This window comes from Myodes glareolus, chromosome 1 (genome assembly GCF_982192425.1).
Source record: "Myodes glareolus chromosome 1, mMyoGla1.1, whole genome shotgun sequence".
NCBI lineage: Eukaryota > Metazoa > Chordata > Mammalia > Rodentia > Cricetidae > Myodes > Myodes glareolus.
Window position 1 is genome coordinate 64,264,815 of NC_142026.1, and position 22,494 is coordinate 64,287,308.

The 22,494-nt window shown below is 49.7% G+C and overlaps 2 protein-coding genes across 3 annotated transcripts; one reads left to right on the forward strand and one right to left on the reverse strand.

The window, feature by feature from the left end:
* Window positions 1-644: 644 nt before the first annotated feature.
* Window positions 645-13,087, reverse strand: Rtn2 (reticulon 2). Of its 2 annotated transcripts, XM_048433356.3 has the most exons (10): window positions 12,946-13,087; window positions 9,775-9,819; window positions 9,237-9,689; window positions 8,886-9,146; window positions 3,795-4,002; window positions 3,404-3,542; window positions 2,846-2,915; window positions 2,690-2,736; window positions 1,330-1,388; window positions 645-1,095 (listed from the first exon to the last, which is right to left on the reverse strand). In XM_048433356.3, exons 1-10 carry the CDS (start codon window positions 12,977-12,979, stop codon window positions 1,020-1,022), a joined length of 1,392 nt encoding a protein of 463 aa, XP_048289313.1. In that variant the 5' UTR covers window positions 12,980-13,087; the 3' UTR covers window positions 645-1,019. The 2 variants fall into 2 exon arrangements, with proteins under 2 accessions (XP_048289313.1, XP_085549557.1); XM_085693431.2 differs by lacking the exons at window positions 8,886-9,146; window positions 9,237-9,689; window positions 9,775-9,819; window positions 12,946-13,087 and adding an exon at window positions 6,038-6,157.
* A 3,019-nt stretch (window positions 13,088-16,106) lies between these two features.
* Ppm1n (protein phosphatase, Mg2+/Mn2+ dependent 1N (putative)) lies at window positions 16,107-19,775 on the forward strand. Its single transcript, XM_048433357.3, has 5 exons — window positions 16,107-17,024; window positions 17,722-17,839; window positions 17,912-18,017; window positions 18,101-18,161; window positions 19,368-19,775. The coding sequence occupies exons 1-5, from the start codon at window positions 16,107-16,109 to the stop codon at window positions 19,374-19,376; spliced, it is 1,212 nt and encodes a 403-aa protein (XP_048289314.2). The 3' UTR covers window positions 19,377-19,775.
* Window positions 19,776-22,494: the final 2,719 nt, after the last annotated feature.

Sequence of the window (22,494 nt, forward strand, 5' to 3'; positions counted from 1 at the left end):
AGGTTGACATTAAACTCACAAGAGTTCTCCTACTTCCGTCACTTGGCTTTCTTTCTTTTTTTCTTTCTTTTTTAACATTTATTTATTTATTTGAATGCATATGCTAGGGTGTACAAGAACTACTTGAAGGGGTTATTTCTGATTGCTCACAATGTGGTTCCCAGAAATAAAACTTGGGTGATCAGCTTGAAGGTAGGTACTTCTCATCAGCCACAATAATTCATTTTCTAACTTTTATTTGGAAATCATTAAAGTGACACTTTCATGTTTATTGTGGGTACGCGATGGAGCACATATGGAAGACGATGAGGGTCAATTCGCTTTCTACCATGGTTGATTCAGATGATCCAATTCAGACCTTCACAGCCTTTCCCAGGAGAGCCATCTTACAGCCCCCAGTCATCCTTTGTGGTGTTGTTTGTTTTAAGACAGGATCCCTCTACATAGTCCTGACTGTCCTGAAACTCATAGTGTAGACCAGGCTGGTCTCAAACTCCAAGATTCACCCACTTCTGACTTCTGATGCTGGGATTTAAGGATTGCGCTACCACTAGGTTTTTTGTTTGTTTGTTTGTTTGTTTGTTCAAATGCTTTTCAGTGTAGGAAGGTGTAAGTGGAGGGGCCTTAAAGCACAGAAGGCCGTGGATTTTCCACAGGAGTCTTTATTACAGTGTAAATCCAAGCTCAGGGCTCCTCTGGGCCCCATGCAAAGCCCCAGCTTAGGGGTTGGTGGCCTCAGAGACACCAATCCCTCACAGCGCCTCCAGCGACGGGTCATGGAAGTGCAGAACAGCGTCCGACTACACAACTACAAGTCCCAGCAGGCTCCGCGGCCAAGGAGCCTGGCCGTTCCTGGATTCTCAGAGCAGAGCCTCTTAGGAAATGTAGTCCCAGTCGTTCCGGCACGTCCCACTGGGAAATGGCTTGGCGGAGTGGGAGAGGGTGTGGATGCACGGGAAGTGAAGGGGAAGTGGGCTGCTGGGGTGTGGGCAGGCGTCCCTCGGGCAGAGACACCCCTCTCATTCGGCTTTGGCTTTGGATCCGGAGACTGCAGATGCTGCTGGGGTTCCAGTCCCAGGGATTTTAGCTCGGATCCTAGGGAGCATAATTAGGGGCCATGAGGTTGACAAGAGATGGAGGAGGTGCAGAAGATTAGCTAGTCCCTGTCCTCAGCCTGATGACCTGCTTTGAGACATATTGTGCCCTGGAAGATTTGGGGAAGTGTAATGGGGCAGGGGTAAGGAGAAAGACAGGAAGAAAAAGAAAAACCCACAAACAACAAATATCCCAGGCTCCACCACCCTCCCTGTCATCACCTCATGAACTTACTTAGCTTTGATGTGGCTCAACTGGTTGGTCACCAACCCCACATACTGGTCGATCTGGGCCTGGGGAGACCAAAGAGGCAAGGGATTGTGGGTAATTGATGTAGGATTCTGCCTCCAGCTCTCACATCGCCAGATCAGAAGAGGGTGTGGGGCCCATCGCTCCCGTTTCAACTGTGAGAATCATAACTGACCTTTCTGCCTTTGCTATTTTGAGACGGTCTCATGTAGCTCAGGCTGGCCTCAAACTTGCAGTGTAGCTGAGGCTGAACTTGAACTTCTGGTCTTTCTGTTTCTAGCTCCCACGTGTTGGGATTACAGGAGTGCATGACCACTCCTGTTTTTTTTTTTTTGTTTTTGTTTTTGTTTTTAATCATAAACTGATTGGCCCATTAGCTCAGGCTTCTTATTAACTCTTATAACTTACTTTAGCCCATTATTCTTATCTGTGTAAGCCACATGGCTCAGTACCTTTTTCAGCAGCGAAGTCACATCTTGCTTCTTCTGTGTCTGGACAGGACTGTAGAGGGAACTTCCCTCTTCCCAGAATTTTCCTGTTCTCATTGACCTACCTATACTTCCTGCCTGGCTACTGGCCAATCAGCAATGTAGCTGAGGCTGGCCTTGAACTTTTGGTTCCGTTTCTAGCTCCCACGTGTTGGGATTACAGGTGTGCATGACCACTCCTGGTTTTATACACTACTAGGGATCAATAAGGACTCTACTAATTGAGCTAAATCCTCAAACTGTGTCTGTTTTTCAGACAGGGTTTTGCTACCTAGCCCTAACTAGCTTTGAATGTATAGGGATCCTCCTGCCTCAGCCTCCTGGGTTCTCAGATTGTTCACTGTTTTGGTGGCACGGGTATTGAACACAGAGCCTTCCACTGTCTAAACCAGTGGTTCTCAGCCTTCCTAATGCTGCAGTTCTTGACTACAGTTCCTCAGGGTGTGGTGACTCCAACCATGAAATTACTTTTGCTGCTACTTCATAACTGTAATTTTGCTACTGTTATGAATCTTAATGTAGATATCTGTGTTTTCCTGATGGTCTCAGACCACCCCTGTGAAAGGGTCATTCAACTTTCCAAAGGGTTCCGACCCACATATTGAGAACCAAAGGTCTAGACTTTTGCATTAGAGGTGTTTTACCTCCCTTCCTTGAGCCGTGCCCCCAGCGCCTCACTGGTGGAGTCTAAGCAACTGATGTTGGAGTCAGACATCTTCCTTCCTTAAGTGCTAGGTGGCAGTAGGGCTCCCGAGTCTGCCTGGGACTTATCTGTGGGGTCCTGGCTCTAGAAGGGAGGCAGTTATACTAGCCATTTTTGACTTCCTTGTTGACAATGGAGAGTTTGCCATACTCACCTGATGCTGTCTGTACAGAAGGGGGATGGTGAACAATGCGACCACTCCTATAAAGAAGGGGGGGGCGGTGTCAGGTTTACCTAGCAGAGAGGGACAGGTCCATGTGGAACTCTATCCCTCCCCCACCCGACCTCAGCAAGCCCCTTCCCAGCTCACCTAGGATGACAAGAGTCAAGCCGTTGAAGATGGCTCCCACGAAGGTCAAGATATAGAAGAGAAGGGCCAGCTGTGGGGTAAGGGTCAGTGTCAGAGAGACCTAAGGGCTGTGAACCCTGTCCCCCACCATGGGCATGAAGGAGAGGGGTGGGAATACAGAAGCAGTCTTGGGGGGCTGATGTGGGATGTCCTTCTGCACACTACAAATATGTGTTGCTTCTATTGGTTGATGAATAAAGCTGTTTTGGCCTATGGCTTGGCAGAGCATAGCTAGGCAGGAAAGCCAAGCTGAATACAGGGAGAAAGAAGGCGGAGTTGAGAGATGCCAGCGGCTGCCAGAGGAGTAACATGCCAGAGAATTCCCAGTAAGCCATAGGCCACATGGCGATGCACGGATTAATAGAAACGGGTTAATTTAAATGTAAGAGGCTAGACAGTAATAAGCCTGAGCTATCAGCCAAATAATTGTAGCTAATATTAAACCTCTGAGTGATTATTTTATAAGTGGCTGTGATACCAGGCAGGAACAACAGATAAGCTTCAGGCTACAGGGGATACCTTGAGAGAATCCACCAGGTCTTCTACCAGGAAGAAATGCCGCAGCTGTGTGGCTGTGGAGACCACTTGGGAGGCAATCTGCTGGGACAAACGCTCTGTCTGCTCCCGAGTCAGGGTCAGGTCCATGTCCAGGTAGGCCCTGATGGGGTCAAGGAGTGTGGTGTGACTCAGTGTGTGTGTGGGAGTGATGGGGGGGCTCAGACTGGGCCAAGTGACTTTAACGTGGGTGAAAATGGGACGTCTGGTGGAAGAGCAGGGTCAGGAAAGGGAGTTGAGGAAAAGAATCAGGGCTGGGGACCAGGGTTCACGATAAGGAGGAGAGTGGGCCATGCATGAGCTGAGGTCGAGGACCACAATGCATGGTCAGCTGCGTCGGGTCACAAGTTCTCACTGGAAAGGGTTGGTGCCATCACCCCGGTGCACGGCCTGGAGCACTTTGCGGTAAACCCTGAGAGAGATGGTGGCGCAGAGACCCAGCAGGGCTAGGTGCGCAGCCACGGACACGATGCTAAAGTGCAGGAGGCAGAGGAGAGAGGCCATGAGGCCCGTGAAGACGGCTCCAGACGTCCTGGTGTCCTTCCAGTAGAGCAGGTCTGCCACTGTGGAGAGGAAGTCAATGAATGGCTGGGTCTTGGCCCTAACCCGACTGACTTCGTTCTTGTTCGTTTTTAAGAGACAAGATTTTCACTGTGAGGTGAAGGCGGACTTTAAACTCTGAAGCCCTAGTTGGTCTGAACTCATGATTATTCTAATTCTTTCTCTTTCTTAGACCAAGTTTCACTCTGTAGCCCAGGCTGGCCTCAAACTCAAGGCAGTCAATCCTCCTGCCTCCTCTGCCTCTTGAGTGCTGAGGATCAAACTTAGGGCAATGACTCTACCAACTGATGTATCCCCTGATCAGCCTTGTTTATTTATGTGTTTACTGGAGACAGGGTCTCTCTCTCTCTCTCTCTTTTTTTTAATATTTATTTATTATGTATACAATATTCTGTCTGTGTATATGCCTGCAGGCCAGAAGAGGGCACCAGACCCCATTACAGATGGTCGTGAGCCACCATGTGGTTGCTGGGAATTGAACTCAGGACCTTTGGAAGAGCAGGCAATGCTCTTAACCTCTGAGTCAGCTCTCCAGCCCCGAGACAGGGTCTCATTACGTAGCTCTGACTATATAGTCCAGGTTGGCCTTGAACTCACAGAGATTCACTTGCCTCTGCCTCTGGAGTGCTGAAATTAGAACTGTGTGCCACCATGCCTGACTCTGGATTAAGGACAACACAATGCTCTATTGCGGCTGTGACATTCTCCATTTTATCCAACTCTGAACTCAATGTGTGTGGGGGGAGGGGAGTCACTTTGTTTTGCACCCTCTCCCCTTGCCACAGCAGTGTGGCAAGAGGCCCTGGTCTATGGATATCCTCACCTCTGCGTACGCCTATTTCTGAGATACATTCCTGGCTTGGAAACCACTTGGGTGGACCTGTTCCCTATTCTTTTTATTTTTTTTCTCGAGACAGGGTTTCTCTGTGTAGCACTGGTTGTCCTGGAACCAGGCTGACCTAGAAGTCACAGAGATCCACTACCTCTGCCTCCCAAGTGCTGGGCTTAAAGGCGTGCGCCACCACTGCTCGGCATGTTCCCTGTTCTTTAACGGTATACATTTTGTCAAATTGGTCACAGGGAAGACTAACAAGTTATTTGTTGGTGGTGAGTCTGTTTTCCGTGGCAGGGTCATGCTATATAATAGCCTTAGCTGCCCTGGAACTTACAGCCATCCTCCTGCGTCTGCGTCTGCCTCCTAAGTGCTAGGGGTGTGTCACTATGCCTAGTTACCAAAACATTTTTTAAAGTCCTAAGTATATGATTACACCATCTGATATTCTGAACCCTGACCGCAAACTACTGACCCCTCCCAGAGATGGTGAACTCACTAACCAAGTCAGAGCCCATGGTTGCAGACGTCCAATCTTAAAGGATTCCTCCTATTCACCTAAACCTCAACAGCACTCCAGTGAAGCCACATCCGTTTGAGCCCCAAATTTTGATTTCAGTATCCTTCTATTTCCTTCCAACTGATCCACAGGCACCCCCACTGTCAAAACAACCCATTCAACTTGCCAAGCCCTGGTCTGCTCCCAGAGTCTGATCTCACTTCTATACACTACTTATATATTCTAAGCAACACTAAAGAGGAGTCCTCTTTCCCTAATGCGGGGAGTGGGGGGAGTGGGGAGGGTCTTCCCAGTCCGTCTCCCCAGACACACACTAGGGGGTGGGGGAGGGGCCGGGTCGCCTGAGGCGGGGCTAAGTTTAGGCTCCCTAGGGGGAGGGGGCCTCTGCAGCTGTGCTGGCACGTCCAGTCTGAGTGACAGCGCAGGAGCCAGGACTCCCAGGCTGGGGGAGGGGAACGTCCCTGCTCCTGGGCCCCAAAGCTTCTCTGGCTTGAAGAGGGGACCCCATGTTCCCTCAACGTCCTCTCAAGACGTCCCCTGATCCGCCGCCTCAGCCCCAGCATGCATATCTGACAACTCTAAATACCCAGGTGGCAACCATGCCCCAGATCGCAAGGAAAAAAGGACAAATCTGAACCCCTTTGCTGTTCCCGGACCCCGGCTCTAGGCCGCCCGACAAGCCCACCTTTACTCCCCATCTCGGCTCCGAGAGAGCGGCTGCAGACACCCGGCTTCTGGGGATTTTGCCCACTTCAGTGAGACCCGAGGGAAAGAGCGGAGGGGAAGGGCCCCTTTGTACCCAACCAATGGCTGTCCAGAGAGGTGGGGACAACTCCCAAATTGGAACTTTGTAAATAGACAAGGAGTCGTCTTTAACCAACTGCTTGCGGTTCCTGGAGGCCCAGGCTTTTTAAACTAGGCTGAGAGTCTGTTAACAAAAGACTGAATACAGTTAGGGAAAAGTAGACCATTTTGTTCGCTGCGAAGCCCAGAATGGCCTGGAACTCACCAAAATGCACCTGCCTAATCGTCTAGAGTGCTGGGATTTAAAGGTGTACATTCCCCATCATACCAAACCTCAGTAAAAGTTTTTAGTATCGTTATGTTTTTGGGTTTTTTGTTTTGTTTTATATGGGCATTGGTATTTTGCCTGCATGCATTCCTGTGGATCTTAGAACTGGTGTTACCAACAGGTGTGAGTTGCCATGTGGATTTGAACCTGGGTCCTTGGAAAAAGCGGCCAATACACTTAACTGCTGAGCTATCTCTCCATCCCCTTTGGTTTTGTTTTTTTATTGATTTTTTTTAATACAGTGTCTCAGGTAGCCCAGGCTGGCCTTGAAATCCCAATCTTTCTATCTCAGTCTCCCCAAATACTAGGATTAAAATACTGAGTTGTCACAATGGACTAAACAGAACTTGCTCTGTAGCCGAGGCTGAACTTGAAGCAGTAATCTTCCTGTCTCTGCCTCTCAAGTATTGCAGTACAGGTGTGCACCACCATACTTGTTGAGAGGAAATCCATTTTATATTTTATGGCTCTTTGTGTGAGTATACCCAGGATGTGAGTCCAGGTGACAAAAGCGGCCAGAAGAGGGTGTCAGATCCCTGTAGCTGAAGTTGGGCATCAGCTGCTCTCTTCAAGAAAAGTCAGTGCTTGTGTAAGCTAATCCATCTCTTTAGCCCACAAGAAAAGTTTTTGTAGAGGCCTTGGGTGTGTGTTGGGGTGGGGGTGCCTCAGTGCATAAAAGACCTTGCAGCACAAGCCTGGCGTCCTGCGTCAGGCCTCCAGGAACCAGGGAAAGAGCTGGATTAGGTGCTGAGCATCTGCAATCCCAACAACTTCTATAATGCGATGAGAGGCTGAAACAGGAGAATTGCCTGGAAGCTCTCAGCCACCTAGCCACGGAGTTTTGTGAGTTCAAGTCCAGTCTGGCCTATGCAGTGAGTTCCAGGACAGCAAAGCTATATAAAGAGACCCTGTCTCAAGCCCCACCCCACCCCTAGATGCTGCCTGTACAAAGTCAAAGGTGAAGATGGACTCCCAAAAGTTGTACTGAGAGGGCCTGTAGAGATGGCTCAGTGGGAGCACTCAGTGCTCTGCAGAGGACCTGGGTTCAGTTCCTAGCACCCACCAGGTAGCTCACAGCCACCCTAGCTCTAGTTCCAGGTGATGTGGGTCCCTCTTCTGACCTCCACAGGCACCAGGCATGCACTTGGTGCATAGATATACTTGCAGGGAAAACATTTGTACACCTGAAATAATAAACAACACCAGACAGTTTAACCCCAGGCCTTTAATCTCAGCACGTGGGAGACAGAGACAGGTGGATCTCTGTGAGTTCAAGGCCATCCTGGTCTACAAAATGAGTTCCAGGACAGCCTGGGCTATACAGACAAACCCTGTCACCAAAAACCAAAGCTAAAACCAAAAACAAAACAAAACAAAAATTGAGATAGGGTCTCACTATATAGCCTGAAATAGACTGAAGCTTACAATGTAGACTAAGTCAGCCTTAGACTCACCAAGATACACATACTTCTGCTGCCCAAGGGCTGAAATTTAAGGTATATGCTGCCAGGCCTGGCCTGATCATTTAAAAAAATTTAAAAGTCCCATGGGCATATTCAACTTCTAAATGAGGTACTCTGAAAAGGGGACGATTAATTCTTTGACATCACCCAACCCCAATGCTCCATGGAGCATTAATTTCGTGTACAAAAAGTCAAAGTAGTCGGGCAGTGGTAGCACATGCTTTAGTCCCAGCACTTGGGAGGTAGTGACAGGTGGATTTCTGTGAGTTCGAGGCCAACCTGTTCTACAGAGCAAGTTCCAGGACAGGCTCCAGAGCTACAGAGAAATCCTGTCTTGAAAAACCAAAAAAGAAAAAGAAAAAAGAAAAAAGAAAGAAAGAGCCAATGGGGCCAGGCAGTGGCCTTTGATCTTTAATCCCAGCACTCAGGAGACACAGGAAGGTGCATCTCTGAGAGTTTGTGGCCAGACTGGTCTACAGAATGGATTCCAGGACAGCCAAGGCTACACAGAGAAACCCACCCTGTCTTGAAAAACCAAAAAAAGAAAAGAAAAAAAAAATTGAAGAGAGAGAGAGAGAGAGAAAGGAAGGAAGAAAGGAAGAAAAAAAGGAAGGAAAAAAGGAAGGAAGGAAGGAAGGAAGAAAGGAAGGAAGGAAGGAAGGAAGGAAAAATAAAGAACACAATGAATCAATGAATGGGACAGGTCTGGTGGCTGCAGGCCTGTGATCCTAGCTGAGGCTGAGGCAGGTGGATGGAGTTCAAGGCCGTGTGGAAGAAGCCCTGGAGTTAGTTACCAGTTTGCATATGCATTGTGGGGGAGAACCCCAGAACCACAGACCCTCAGGTAAAGGGGATTTTGGGGCACCCCTTCTCCATTGTTCTTAGGTCCTGTGCCAAGCTGGTACTGTTACACTTAAAAGTGTCAATCTCCCTAACTCTGTCAAGTTGAACAAGGCCCTCTACAGCCCAGAGGAGCCATCTGATCACAAACCACTTACCTAGAAGGAGCGGTTTCAAAATGAATTCTGATTGGTCTGTGCTATCGAGGCACTGTGCCGTGATTGGCTCCTGCTCCAGCAGTCGCCAATGCTCTTCTTCCTCCTTCAGCAGAGGTTCATCAGGGCCGGAGTTCGAATCTTGTGATCTTGATGGGGATGGAGTATGAGCCTGGGGGGTCCGGGAACTGGGGCTAGGCTGAGGAGTCAGGATCTCAAGTTGCGAACATAGAGCCTGAGCAAGTAGGAGTTCCAGGTTCGCCTCTAGTGTAGTAGAGAGAGAGAGGCCATGAGCTTTCTTCTTGGAGGTATCCTGGTGTGCCACACACCCTCGGAGCACCTCTGAGATCTCACCTTCCTTAGGCTCGATGGCCTCCAATCCATCAGGCTCCTCGTTTTCCAGTGGGGTGGAGCTGCTGGTGTCCGAATCCTCCCCGGATCCTGCACTCCGGGCAGCCCAGCCCAGCTGGTCCTCCAGCGGGTGCTCAGCTGGAGGCACGGTGTCAGGGCCACCTCGTCGCCCTGGCTCTGGGGACTGGCTCAGGCTAGGGATGCTCTCCAAGCTGTCCCCTAGGCCGGGCTGTGGGGGTGGGTCTCGTGGTTCTGAGACTGAACGTCCCTGGGGCCGGGGGCGACGGGCAACTGAGTCCCTACGGCCCCCAGAGCCCACTATGCCGTCGAAGGCAATGTACGAAAAGGTCAGCTCCCTTGGGGTACCCCAGTCCTGCGATGTGGTCTCCTCCTCGTCGTCCTCTGAGAATTCCCGGGCTGTGTGTAGCTCCCGAAAATCCGAGTCGTCATTCCCTCCTGAAGTGGGAGAAGGGTTCTCAGCCTCTTCAAACCACCCAGTCGTGAGACACCCCCCCTCCTCACGTCCCTCCACTGCACTTACCTTCGGTGGAATCGGGGGTAGAAGAGGCTGTAGATGGAGCTTCTTCTGCAATAGGAAAGAAAGATTCTAGTGGTTGGGACTGTCTAAACCACAAATAGGCGCTGTCACGGCTTGCACTGCACAGGTGCAAGAGGCCAACCAGGCCAACCTCACTCTCTAAAGTTGACCTCTGACCTCCACACACAGGACCCAGAACTCGTGGAGAACCCACATCACCCATACACACACAGTACATGCATTTAATCCCAGCATTTGGGAGGCAGAGGCAGGAAGATTTCTGTGAGTTTGAGGCCAACCTGGTCTACAAAGCAAGTTCCAGGACAGCCAGGACTACACAGAGGAACACTGTCTCAAAAATAAAATAAAATAAAAAAAGAAAAGAAAAGTAAAAAAAGAAAAAAAAAAGAAATCATTTAATCACAGAAGTGCACCAGTGCTGGAGACCTGGATGGCTGGAACTAAGAGAATTTTAGAACATTTGAACCACAGGACATTTTGTATTCTGTATACAGACCGTAAAACTGTAGGGACATTGAGAACAGAACCTCAGAGCTGCAGGCCTGATGGCACAGGCTTGTACTTCCAACTGCTGGAGACTGAAGTAGGAAGACCACAAGTTTAAGGCCTGCCTGGGCAAGTTAGCAAGATTGTTTCAAAATGAAGAGCAACAGGCAGGATTGTTACACTAAGAAGCCCTGTCTTGAAAAATCAAATAAATAAAAAAATAAATAACATAATCATAAATAAAGATAAAAGCAAAATGAGGGCTGGGGATGCTCATGAGTAAATCACCTACCAGCACACAGAAAGTCCTAGATTCAGTCCCTAAAACAGGGGTGGAGTGGGTGGGAAGATGGGATGGAGGAATGCGGAGGGAGAAGAGGAAGAAGAAAAAGAAGGGAGGAGCAAGAGAGAGGCCTGCTTCACTTGCTGCTTTTGCAGAGGACCCCAGGTTCAGTCCCAGCACACACATGGAGGCTCGGAACCATCTCTAGCACTAGTTCTAAGGAATCATTCGCCCTCTTTTGGCCGCAGAGGGAACTGCACGCACATGGTGCACTGACGTGCATAAAAGTAAAATAATAATGTGCAGCTTTCTGTGAGTTCAAGGACAACCTGACCTACAAAGGGAGCTCCAGGATAGTCAATGTTGTTTGTTACACAGAGAAACACTGCCTTGAGAAAAATAAAATAGCTGGGTGGTGGTGATGCACGGCTTTAATTCCAGCACTCAGGAGACAGATCTCTGTGAGTTCAAGGCCAACCTGGTCTATGAAAGCTAGTTTCAGGAAAGCTAGGACTCTAACAGAGAAACTCTGTCTTGAAAAAAACAAAACAAAACAAAAAGGATAATAAAAGCTAGGGACTTGGAGAGAAAACTCAGTGGTTAAGAGCACTGGCCACTCTACCAGACATCCTGAATTCAATTCCCAGCAGCCACATGGTGGCTCACAACCATTCATAATGGAATCTGATGCCCTCTTCTGGCCTGCAGGTGTATGTGCAGAAAGAATCCTCATATACATAAGATAAATAAATCTTAAAAAAAAAAACCTAATTAAAGACACAGAAGAGGAAGAGGATGATGGGAGGAACACAGAAGTCTTAGAGGCTCTGCTACATGGCCAAGGATGTAGATCACCAGGCTAAGTGCTCACTTACAGCGAACAAAGCCCCAGGATCAATCCCCAGCATCAGATAGACGGGGTGACAGTGCACGCCTGGTGATCCCAACTCGGGAGAGATGGAGGCAGGAGGCTCAGAAGGTCAATGTTAACCTCAGATCCCTACATATACAACATATACAGCCCCAGTTTGCCTTGGGCTACAGGAAACAATAGGAGGAGCCTTGGGAAGTTTCAGTTCATTCACGCATGCAATCATTATCCATTAAGTACACATTATGTGGCTGGCACTGTTCTAGGCCCTGGGGGAGCATGCATGTTATGAACAAATTAGACAAAACTCCTGGCTTCATAAAGTTACACCCTGTGGAGGAGTCCATAAAACATGGAGTCAGACAAGGTAAGGGAGGCTGAGCTGCTTGATACAAGATAATCTTCAAGGCTTTTCTGATGGCAACAGATCTCAGACCTGAAGGAAGTGAAGTCATGTAGATGCCTAGAGAGAAGCCTGTCAGACCGGGGGAGGGGGGGCACTGTAATTAGAAGAAGAACAGAGGGGTGTAAATGGGTGAGTAGGGAGAGTAGGGCTGGGGACAGGCGTGTAGGGTCTCCCCTCATAATTTTAGCTAAAGACAAGATCTTTGGACACTGGGGAGGGGAGTGAAACTAAAAATGTCCACATCACACATTCTCAGAACTTGGGCATCTGGATACCCAAGACGTGCAAGTGGCTAGATCTGCTAGCGTCGGCATCCCCAGCTGTCAGAACCACCCCGTGTGGGACGCAGGATGGTAAACACCGACTGCCAGAGCCAATGGCTCAGAGTTGAGCAGGATCAGATGAGGAGCTTGGAACCGAGAAGCCAGCCCCTCAGAGTCAGCTTGGGGCTCTGCACACAGGAGAGCCTCGAAGCTTTCGAAAATCGAAACAGGGCCACCTGCCCCCACCTCATTTCCTTACCTGAGCAACCGGGAGGCCTGCCGAGGAGTGGGGTCTTCGGCAGGGTTACTACTGAATGGAAAAGCCCGCTAAAGACTCAGTAGTGTTGGCACCAACCCAAGGATGGTGTTTTTTGGGACAGGGGTTGGACATTCAGGGTGACATTAGAAGTGCCTTTGGGGCAGGTTACGAGGGTGAAATGCGAAAATGGATGATGAAGAGAATTGAATCCTCCATCCTGACTCAACCCGTCAGCTGCGGCCAGCACCAGTGCTAGGGACAGCTCCCCGCGCGCCTGCTCCTTCTCGGACTGGGCGGGGCGACCCAATCCCGCGCCCCGAGAGCCCCCCAACATGCGATCTCCATGACCCCCACCTCTGCCCCATTGCAGCGGGTTCTCCGGGTCAGGATGTCCCAGTTGCCGCCAAAGCGCGGGGTGGGAGGGGGGAGGGGAGGGGAGGGAAAGGATTCCTTTGTCTCCTTCGGCTTCTTCCCTTCAACCCGGCTCTACCTCGAGCCCGCGGCGCGCACCGAAAATGGAGACCCAAAGAGGACCCCACGCGGGTTTCTGCGCCCCAAACCAGGCCAGATCCTCTCCATACTCACTGCAGTGGGCGAAGACCGGCAGGACCTGCCCCATGGCCCCCCTCGGGCCTGCATCGGGACCCCCGCCCGCTCCGGCCGCGCCGCCCTGGGCCTGGGGCCACGGGCGCTCATCTCCGCCGCGTCCACGACGCCGCCGCCATCCTCCTCGGCTGCTCCAGCAGCCGCCGCCGCCACCACCACCACCGCCGCCGCCGCCCTCAGCTAAGGCGCGGGAGGGCGGGGCCGTGGAAAAGCAGGCACTGCAGCGCGAGGTTCGGGGGCGGGGTCAGGAGCTGAGAGGCGGGGCTTGAGGGCATAGAGGGCGGAGCCACTGTTCTAAAGGGAGGGGTCTCGATCTCGAGGGCGCGACTTTTAGAGGAGTGGGGCGGGGCTTGAGTGGATTGAGGCTTCGGAGTGAATGTCCAGAAGCACATGGGTTGGGGGCAGATCTAGGGATGATGGCATTGAGAGATGATGGAAGATGATGTTCTGGGGGTAGAATTCGAGCCAAGACTTGCAGATGGCGTGGAAAAGGAGGGTGGAAAAAAGGTACTCAAACTTAAAACTTTGTTTTACGCTTATTTGTGTGTGGGGATGAGGGTGTGTGTGCCATGAGCATGTATGCGGTCAGTCTCCTCCACTCACACGTAAGTTCCCAGGAAGCTTATTCTCACAGTCTTCAAAGTAGGAGCCCGGGGAAGTTTCAGTTCATCCTCTCGACAACCATCTATGGGCACGTGTCGTGAGCCAGGCGCTATCCTAGGCCTCAGAGGGATATGCTGTAAACAAATTAGACAAAACTATTCTACTCTGACTCTATCACTTAGTCAACCCCTCTTCTGGGCAGCTTTGGCCAGCACCAGGTCCTGGGGTTCCTTCCTTTTGCCATGAAATTTAAGTTCAATTTCAGGAATTGAACTTAATAGATGGGGTCTGAGCTAGAAATATGGAGAGAATAGAAAGGACCCATGAGAGAAAGATGTTATGTTGGTAAACTGATCACAAGTGGGAGTCAGGACAACTTTGTTTTATTTTCTTTGTTAAGTTTTTTCTTTTTAACTTTATTTCATGCGCATTGGTATAACAATGTCAGAACTGGAGTTACAGACAGCTGCCATGTGGATGCTGGGAATTGAACCCAGGTCCTCTGGAGGAACAGTCAGTGCTCTTAACCACTGAGCCATCTCACCAGCCCTATTTTTTAAAGTTTTTAAAGACAGGGATTCTTTGTGTAGCCCTGACTGTCCTGGAACTCACTCTGTGAACCAGGCTGGCCTTGAACTCATAGAGATCCACCTGCCTCTTCCTCCCAAGTGCTGGGATTATAGACATGTGCCTCCACCTTCCAGTATTTTTTAAAAAGAATTATTACGACAGGTTTTTTTGTTTGTTTGTTTGATTTTTTTTTTTTTGCGTTTTGCGTTTGTTGTTTTTTTGGGACAAGGCCTTATGCAGCCTACAATGGCCTTGGACTCCTGATCCTCCAAGTGCTGGGATTACAAGCCTATAATATCACCTCTTGGCTTGGAGGCCACCTTTGACTAGCCAGTACCCTGAAGGTAAAAGCAGGAATAGTCAAGAGTTCAAGGCAAGAGTTCAAGGCCAGCCTCAGCTACTGTACGGAGTTTGAGTCCAGCCTGGGCTACATGAGTACTGTTAGTATTCAGGCATCTGTACTGGCCTGCCCTTGGGGTCCTGACAGGACACGTCCTTAACTGCAGCCTTTAAGAGCACATTTGCTACTTTCCCTTATAAAAGGTGGACCTTGCCCACCTCCCATCACTTTCTCTCTTTTTTTCTCTCTCTTCTGCCACTGTTGTCCCCAGGGACCGGTCTCTGCCACCATACCTCATTCTCTCCCCCTTCTCTCTCCTCTTCAAATAAACCTTCCATGTGAGCCTTGTTGCATGGCGCGACTTCTCTTCACGGCGTTTTTAAATTACAAGAACTTATCTCAAGAACAAGATAAAATGGTTTGGGAGTTGGCACGTCGGCCACTAAAGTGGTTGGCGCTTATGCTTAGGCAATCTACGGTCTGAATGGGATCTTTATGTTGAGGGCAAGGGTTCTAGAGTTCACTGCTCGGCCACACACCTTCCTTTTTTCTGTCATTCAGCTTCCTGTTTTCTAAATTGGTCACATAAAAGCCAGGCATAGGGGTCAAGAGTTAGCTGGGTAGTTAAGAGCCCAAGTTCAGGGTTGGCGAGATGGCTCAGGGATTAATAGCACTGGCTATTCTTCCAGAGGTCCTGAGTTCAATTCCCAGCACCACGTGGTGACTCATAACCATCTATATGAGATCTGATGCCCTCTTCTGGTGTGCAGACATACATGCAGACAGAACTCTAAATACATAATAAATAAATCTTTTTTTAAAAAAAAATCCAAGTTCAATTCCCAGCATCCACATGGCAGCTCACAACAAATCAAGAACTCAAGTCCTGGAGGATCTGACGCCCTTTTCTGACCTCCAAGCATACGGTATGGTACATACATGTACGCAAGACATCCATACACGTAAACGTAAAATAAATGAATCCAAAAATAAATTACAAGAAAAAAAGCCACGAGTGGTGGGAGGACAGGCCTTTTATCTGAGCCTTCAAAAGGCAGAGGCAGGCAGGCTCTCCACGTTTAAGAGCCTCATTTATGAAGCGATTTTCCAAGCCAGCTGTGGCTACATAGTAAGACCCTGCCTCAAAACCTGATAATAATAATAATAAGTCGTGTAAAATAGTGTATGCGGCCTGTGATAGGGCTCAGGAGTAAAGTGATTGCTGCCAAGCCTGAATGACTTGAGTTTGATCCCCAGGATCAACAAGGTGGAACCGACTCTCACAAGTTGCCTCTGACCTCCACACACATTAAATGAGTGTGATAAGTTTTCAAATAACGTGTTACACCTGGAAGCAGAATGCAAATAATTTGCTTTTATCTTCCCATTCCCAACCCAGCACTTGACCTAGGCACTAAGTCCGTGTTTTCTGAAAGTGTGAGAAAGAAGAAACACATGAATGCACCTCTTAGTGAGCCGACTTCAGGACAGGTCAAGGGATAGGAAAGAGATTTACTTGGTTTAAAGAAGAGAGATTAGGGGAGGCGGGGCGCGCGGGGGAGAGGGGGACCGGACACTGAACAAAGGCGGTGAGGAGATGGAACCTTCCTGACCCCGCGGCAGGAGAATGGCGGCCTTTGTCCGCCTGCTGGAGCGTCTCGGCTGGTTCGCTCAAGCTCAAGAGGCACCAGAGCAGGAGGCAGAGATGGACCATAAGGTCCCTGGCGAGCCTGGGGGTCTCCTGGATGCGCCCCGATGCTCGCAGAGGCTACACGGGGGTGCGGCGGCTGCACCCGGCCTGCGCTTCGGGGCCAGTGCGGTGCAGGGCTGGCGCGCGCGCATGGAGGACGCGCACTGCGCTTGGCTGGCTTTGCCCGGGCTGCCGTCGGGTTGGGCTTTTTTCGCAGTCCTGGATGGCCACGGTGGAGCGCGGGCTGCGCGCTTCGGAGCGCGCCACCTCCCAGGTCACGTGCTGGGGGAGCTGGGTCCCGCGCCCCGGGAGCCGGAGGACGTGCGCCAGGCTCTGCGTAGCGCCTTCCTCCGTGCGGATGCGCATCTGCGCGCGCTCTGGACCCTCAGCGACCCCGGCGGATCGACGGCAGTGGTGTTGCTCGTGTCCCCGCGCTTTCTCTACCTGGCGCATTGCGGAGACTCGCGCGCTCTGCTGAGCCGATCGGGCTCCATGGCTTTTTGTACCGAGGACCACCGTCCTCACCGGCCTCGGGAACGCGAGCGTATCCATGACGCTGGTGGCACCGTTCGTCGCCGGCGCGTTGAGGGCTCCCTGGCCGTGTCCCGAGCCCTAGGCGACTTCGCCTACAAACAGGCACCGGGGAGGCCTCCTGAGCTGCAACTTGTGTCCGCTGAGCCCGAGGTGACTGCGCTGGCACGCCAGCCCGAGGACGAGTTCGTGCTCCTGGCCTCCGATGGCGTGTGGGACGCCCTGTCTGGTGCGGACCTGGTGGGGCTGGTGGCGTCGCGCCTCCGTCTGGGCTTGGCCCCTGAGCAACTCTGTGCGCAGCTGTTGGACACGTGTCTGTGCAAGGTCCTGGGGCCACTGCATGTGGGGAGGAGGGGCTTCTACGATAAGGGGTGGGGCCGAGCTGGAGGGTATATTAAGTGGTTTGGGATCCAGAGCAAGGATGCTTCGAACCCCCTATGGAGCATAATACACAGACACAGCTAAATGGGAGGAATTTAAGAGAAGGGGCGTGGCCTCTAAGAATAGAGTCCAAGCTGGGATTTCAGGCCAGTCCTGAGATGTGTCCGAAATAGGAAGATCCCCTTAAATAGGAAGAATTTAAAAGACTTTGGACTGGCTTTTTAAATTTAATTTATTTAATTGCATTACATTTTACTGTATCCTGTGTGCGTGTTCATACAACATCACATGTGTGTAGGTCAAAGAACATCTTATATTAGTCAGTTCTCTCCTTCCATCATATTGGGTCCTGGGGATCAAACTCAGGTTGTCACTCTTGGTGGCAAGTGTTTTTGCCCACTGAGCCATCTTGCTGGTTCGTGGCTGGTTTCTTTAATAAAGCAAAGTGGTGGCTACGACCTGTAATGGGAATGGTCCAAGAGATGGGTCCGAATGGAAGAGAGAGCTTGGATGAAATAGTAAGATTGCTAGGGGGACTCCCAACAGCAGGATTTCTGGGAAAGTCATGCTCTCAAAGGCATGGAACCCTGGGAAGGTTTTTTACTCTCCCACCAGGCTTTTCTTTCTTCACCTTATCCAGGGAAGTTTGGATAACATGACTTGCATGGTGGTCTGCTTCCCGGGGGCCCCCAGGCCTTGTGAGGAGGCAATCAGAAGGGAGATGGCTTTGGACGCTGCTCTGAGCCACAAAGTTGCCGGTGAGCAGTCTTCAAATAGCCAGTGGGAGGGGAGGTTGGCAAGTATGGGCTCTCTACTCACCTCCTCCTCAGAGCTGTATTCCTCCGCTCAGGAACCCCCATGCCTAAACACAGTTTTCAGGACCCTGGCGTCAGAGGACATCCCAGGCTTGCCTCCTGGAGGAGGACTCCATAGCAAGTGAGTTGGAGTGAGGTGGGATGAGGCAGGGTGACAGGACCAGATCTCAGATCTCCTCTTCAGGGCTTCCCTATGCTCTCTAGGGCCACTGTCATTGCCGAAGCTTACTCCAAACTCCGTCAGACCTCAGAGGAATATCAAGAGGTAAGGCTCTGTCTCTTTGGGTTCATCCTCAACCTGCGCTACAACCCTGCCTGCCGGCCACACCCCTGCCTACCGGCCACACCCCTGCCACTCTGGCAAGGTCATCGCCACCAAGCTCTGGGCTCTGACCCTAGTCTAGACCTGTGCTGCTGTTTTAATACTTTTTATAAGCTTTACCCTTTTTATTTATGTGTGTTGGGGGGGTGTATATATGTGGGCGTGCGTGCCATGTTGCAGTTATGGAGACTTAAGAACTACCCACTGGAGTCCGTACTCTCCTACCATGTGGATCCCAGGAACTGAACTCAGATCATTAGGCGTGGAGACAGTTGTATTGCCTGATAAGTAGTCTCACAGCCCCTTTAAATTTTTGGGGGGGGGTATTTTTAAATTTAAGACAGGCATGGTGTCGCAGGCCCTTAATCCCAGCACTTGGGAGGCAGAGGCAGGGGGATCTCTGTGAGTTTGAGGCTAGCCTGGTCTACAAGAGCTAGTTTCAGGACAACCAGGGCTACACAGTGAGACACATCTAAAAAAAAAAGATAAAAAAATAAATCCAAAAATAATCAATCAATAAATAAACTAAAGGGTCATATGGTGTATATGGATCGGTGGTGGAATTCTTCCCTAGAATGTTCAAGGCCTTTGGTTCAATCCTCAGTGCTTCAAAAACAACAAATAAGGGCAGATGAGATGCTCAGTGGGTCACAGTACCTACTGCCCTTCCAGAGGACCTATGGACCACAGCTGCAGCTCCCGCACTCCCAAGTGAGGAACTCAGGGAAGTGAGTTGAAGTCACCCTAGAAGACATGTGACCCTGTTTTAAAAAAAAAAATGAAAGAAAGAAAAAGAAGGGGGAGGGTTCTGCCGCTCTCATTGGCCTCTGCACACACGAAATGTACAAATGCAAAACACCCATATACTTAAAATTATATTTATTTATTATTTATTTTGGTTTTTTTCGAGACAGGGTTTCTCTGTAGCTTTAGAGTCTGTCCTGGAACTAGCTCTTGTAGACCAGGCTGGCCTCAAACTCACAGAGATCCTCCTGCCTCTACCTCCTGAGTGCTGAGATTAAAGGCATGCGCCATCACCACCTGGCAAAATTCAAATTGTTTTTCATTTAAAAAAAAAAACAAAATGGGGTGAAGGAGGCTTCCAAAAGGCTAAGTGGGGTTCACCGTCTCCCACATTTTGCTTTACAGAAGAGGTGAGATGGTGTGGAAACCACCAGCACCTATTCAACCCTTGACTTGAACTCAGGCCTGACAGCAGCCATCCTCTGGGGACCATCTGCATAGCTCAGGGGAAATCTGTGCTTCCCTGCATGAGAAGCAGAGGAAGGACGGCCAGCCATGGAGGAACCTAGAATCTTCATTTCCCCTCTCGTACTTCCCCCACACGAGTCTCATGAGGGGGGGAACTCCACCGTCACCAGAGGCGACAAAGAAAAAAAAGCAAGCCAAGTGTGGTTCCTTTTTCTTTTTCACCCTTAATATTTAAAGCCAAACAGATCTTTAGTGATTTGTGTGTAACAGTCTTTCTGTTTTTTTTTTTTAAACCGGTTCTACAAGGAGGTGGTAAGAGATCTGAATATTAAATTTGAATCAATAAAGCAGTTCCAAATGCATTCCCTTTCCTTGTTGTTGTTGTTTTTTAATTATACTATTTATTTTGTGTTTATGTGTGTGTAGAAGCTCCTGCCATAGCATGTACATGGGGGTTAGAGGACACCTTTGAGGAGCTGGTTCTGGGGATTGAACTCAGGTCCTCAGGATTGGCAGCAAGCTCTGTTACCTGCTGAGCCATCTTGCTTTTTTCGTTTTCTTTTTTTACCGCCCTGCGTTTCCCTTTCAGGCATTTATTTATTTTTCTGTATAGGTGTGTTTTGCCTGCATTTATTGACATGTATTGTGTGTCTTGTGCCGGCAGAGGCCAGAAGAGGGCATCAGATCTCCTCTGACTGGATTCACACAGCGTTGGGAACTGTACCAGGATGCTAGGAACCAAACCAAATTCCTCAGCAAGAGCAGTAAAGTTCTCTTCTTTCTCCAAGCCATCTCGCTAGCGACCCTTCAGTTTCTGTTTTGACCATGTTGCCCAGGAGAGCCTTCCTGCCTTGGCCTCTCAGGTGATGAGGTCACAGGAACACGCTGCTGCTTCTTCCAGTTCCACGTTTTCTTTTCTCCTTCTTTCTTTCTTTTTCTCTTTTCTTTTTCTTTTTGTTTTTCAAGACAGGGTTTCTATATAGCTTTAGAGCCTGTCCTGGAACTCGCACTGTAGACCAGAGATCCACCTGTCTCTATACCTCCTAAGTGCTGGGATTAAAGGCAAGGTGTGCGCATGTGCCACCACCCTCTGGCTCAGCTCCACGTTTTCTTGTAAAAAGTGGCTTGTTGCCAGGCACGAAGGCACCAGCTTGTGATTCCAGTACTTCCAGGATCGATGCAAAGATGACCAGGAGCTCAAGACCCTAGCCACACATGGAGTTTGAATTGCAAGAGACCCTATCTCAAAAAAAAAAGGGGGGGAGGCTCACCGGTTAAGAGTGCTTGCTGCACAGTCATGAATGAGAACCTGAGTTCGAATTCACACAAGCAGACACCCTGTAAATGCCTGTAAATCCAGCTCCAAGAGATCTGACACCCTATTTGACCTTCAGAAGCAAGCAGGTGAATGCACCACCATACACTCCTGTATTTACACCCGATAAATTGGTCAATTAAATTAAAAATTAAAAAGTGCATGCCTTTAATCCCAGCACTCTGAAGGCAGAAGCAAGTGGATCTGTGAGTTCGAGGTCAGACTGGCCTACAGAGTGAGTTCCAGGACAGTCAGGGCTACATAGAGACACCCTGTCTCAGAAACAAAACAAAAAAGTGATTTGCTTAGTCCCTGGTCAGCAAATGTGCAGTGAGCAAGTGCTGTCTCATCAAACCCCGTGCATAGCTGGGAGCCAGCCCAGTGCACTGAGATCAGGAGGCCCAGTGTAGCCGATACCCTGTTTGGGGAGACAGCACACAAGGGGACTAAAAAGTAGAGTCATCAGGAAACAATACAGGGAATAAGAGGAGAAAATGACCAAGGAGTTCACTTGACATTATTTTTTTTCCCTCAAAATCTTGGGCTGGGTAGATGGCTCAGTAGATACCACCAAGACTGGCAACCCAAGTATGATAACCCGGAACCCACGTAGTGGAGGCCAGAGGACGACTTGTGGTCATTGATTCTCTCCTTCCACCATGTTGGTCCCAGGAATTAAACTCATATCCTTGGGTCAGCAACAAGTATGTTTACCTGTTGAGACATCTCAGTGGTTCTGATTTTATATTCTAAAGTTGCTGTAAGAAAAAGATATGAGCCCCGGGAGGTGGTGATGCAACCCTTTAATCCCAGCACTTGGGAGGCAGAGGCAGGTGAACCTCAGAGTCTACAGAGCGAGTTCCAGAACAGCAAGGCTGATTACACAGAAGCACCTTGCCTTGCAAAACAAAACAAATACTCAGTGGTTAAGAGCACTGGCTGCTCTTCCAGGGGACCCGGGTTCAATTGTGGCAGCTCAGAGCTGTCTGTAACTCCACGATCTGACACCCTCACACAGACATACATGCTGCAAAATGCCAAAGTACAGAACAGTAAATAAATTATTTTTAAAAAGGAAAACAATAAAAAAGATGCTTGGGGCTGAGCATGTATCTGAGTGGTGAGCAGAAGGCTTGTGCTGTGTCTCCCAGAAGTGCTGCATACACACACACACAAACGGACCAAGACTATGCCTACTATGCTTAAAGTATTTTCCACTGGAACTTTTTGTGTGCACCTGTCCATGTGTGCAGGTGGCCGTGTGCCAGTGTATGTGGTTAGAGGTCAATCACTTCAGGAACATTTCCCTTGATTGTTCTTAGCCTCTCCAAAGCCGGATGTCATTGATTCAGTTGGCCAATGAAGTACAGGGATCTTCCAAGTCCTGCTGACCCAGTGCTGAGGGGTTAGGAGATCTACTTTTACATGGGTACTGTGGACTCCAGACTAGTCCTTGGGATGGCAGAACAGGCACTTCACAGTCTGATCCGTCTCTCCAGCCCTGCTAATGAGACTTTCATAGAGAAAGTGTGCTAGCTCTTGCTACGGTGCAGGTGGCACAGAGCTTCGCCTTTCCCACTTCACAGATGGGCAAGCAGGAACTCACATGCAACTGGGTTCTCCTTCAGTTTTAACCCTTGTTCCAGGCTGGTCTCTAATTCACTGAGATCTGCTTTTGCCTCTGCCTCCCGAGAGCCAGAATCAAAGCTGTAAGACTGGCCTGTTTTTTTAATTTTAAAAAGATTTACT

What these genes read in the sequence shown, in the direction of transcription:
- Rtn2 (XM_048433356.3), bottom strand. Translation starts at nt 12,979, where the DNA reads ATGGGGCAGGTCCTGCCGGTCTTCGCCCACTGCA. An exon ending in TACCCCCGATTCCACCGAAG is followed by an intron (nt 9,690 to 9,774) that starts GTAAGTGCAGTG and finishes CTCCCACTTCAG; the next exon opens with GAGGGAATGACGACTCGGAT. An exon ending in ACCTGGTGGATTCTCTCAAG is followed by an intron (nt 2,916 to 3,403) that starts GTATCCCCTGTA and finishes CTTACCCCACAG; the next exon opens with CTGGCCCTTCTCTTCTATAT.
- Ppm1n (XM_048433357.3), top strand. Translation starts at nt 16,107, where the DNA reads ATGGCGGCCTTTGTCCGCCTGCTGGAGCGTCTCGGCTGGTTCGCTCAA. An exon ending in TGGACACGTGTCTGTGCAAG is followed by an intron (nt 17,025 to 17,721) that starts GTCCTGGGGCCA and finishes CACCTTATCCAG; the next exon opens with GGAAGTTTGGATAACATGAC. An exon ending in TCTGAGCCACAAAGTTGCCG is followed by an intron (nt 17,840 to 17,911) that starts GTGAGCAGTCTT and finishes CCTCCTCCTCAG; the next exon opens with AGCTGTATTCCTCCGCTCAG.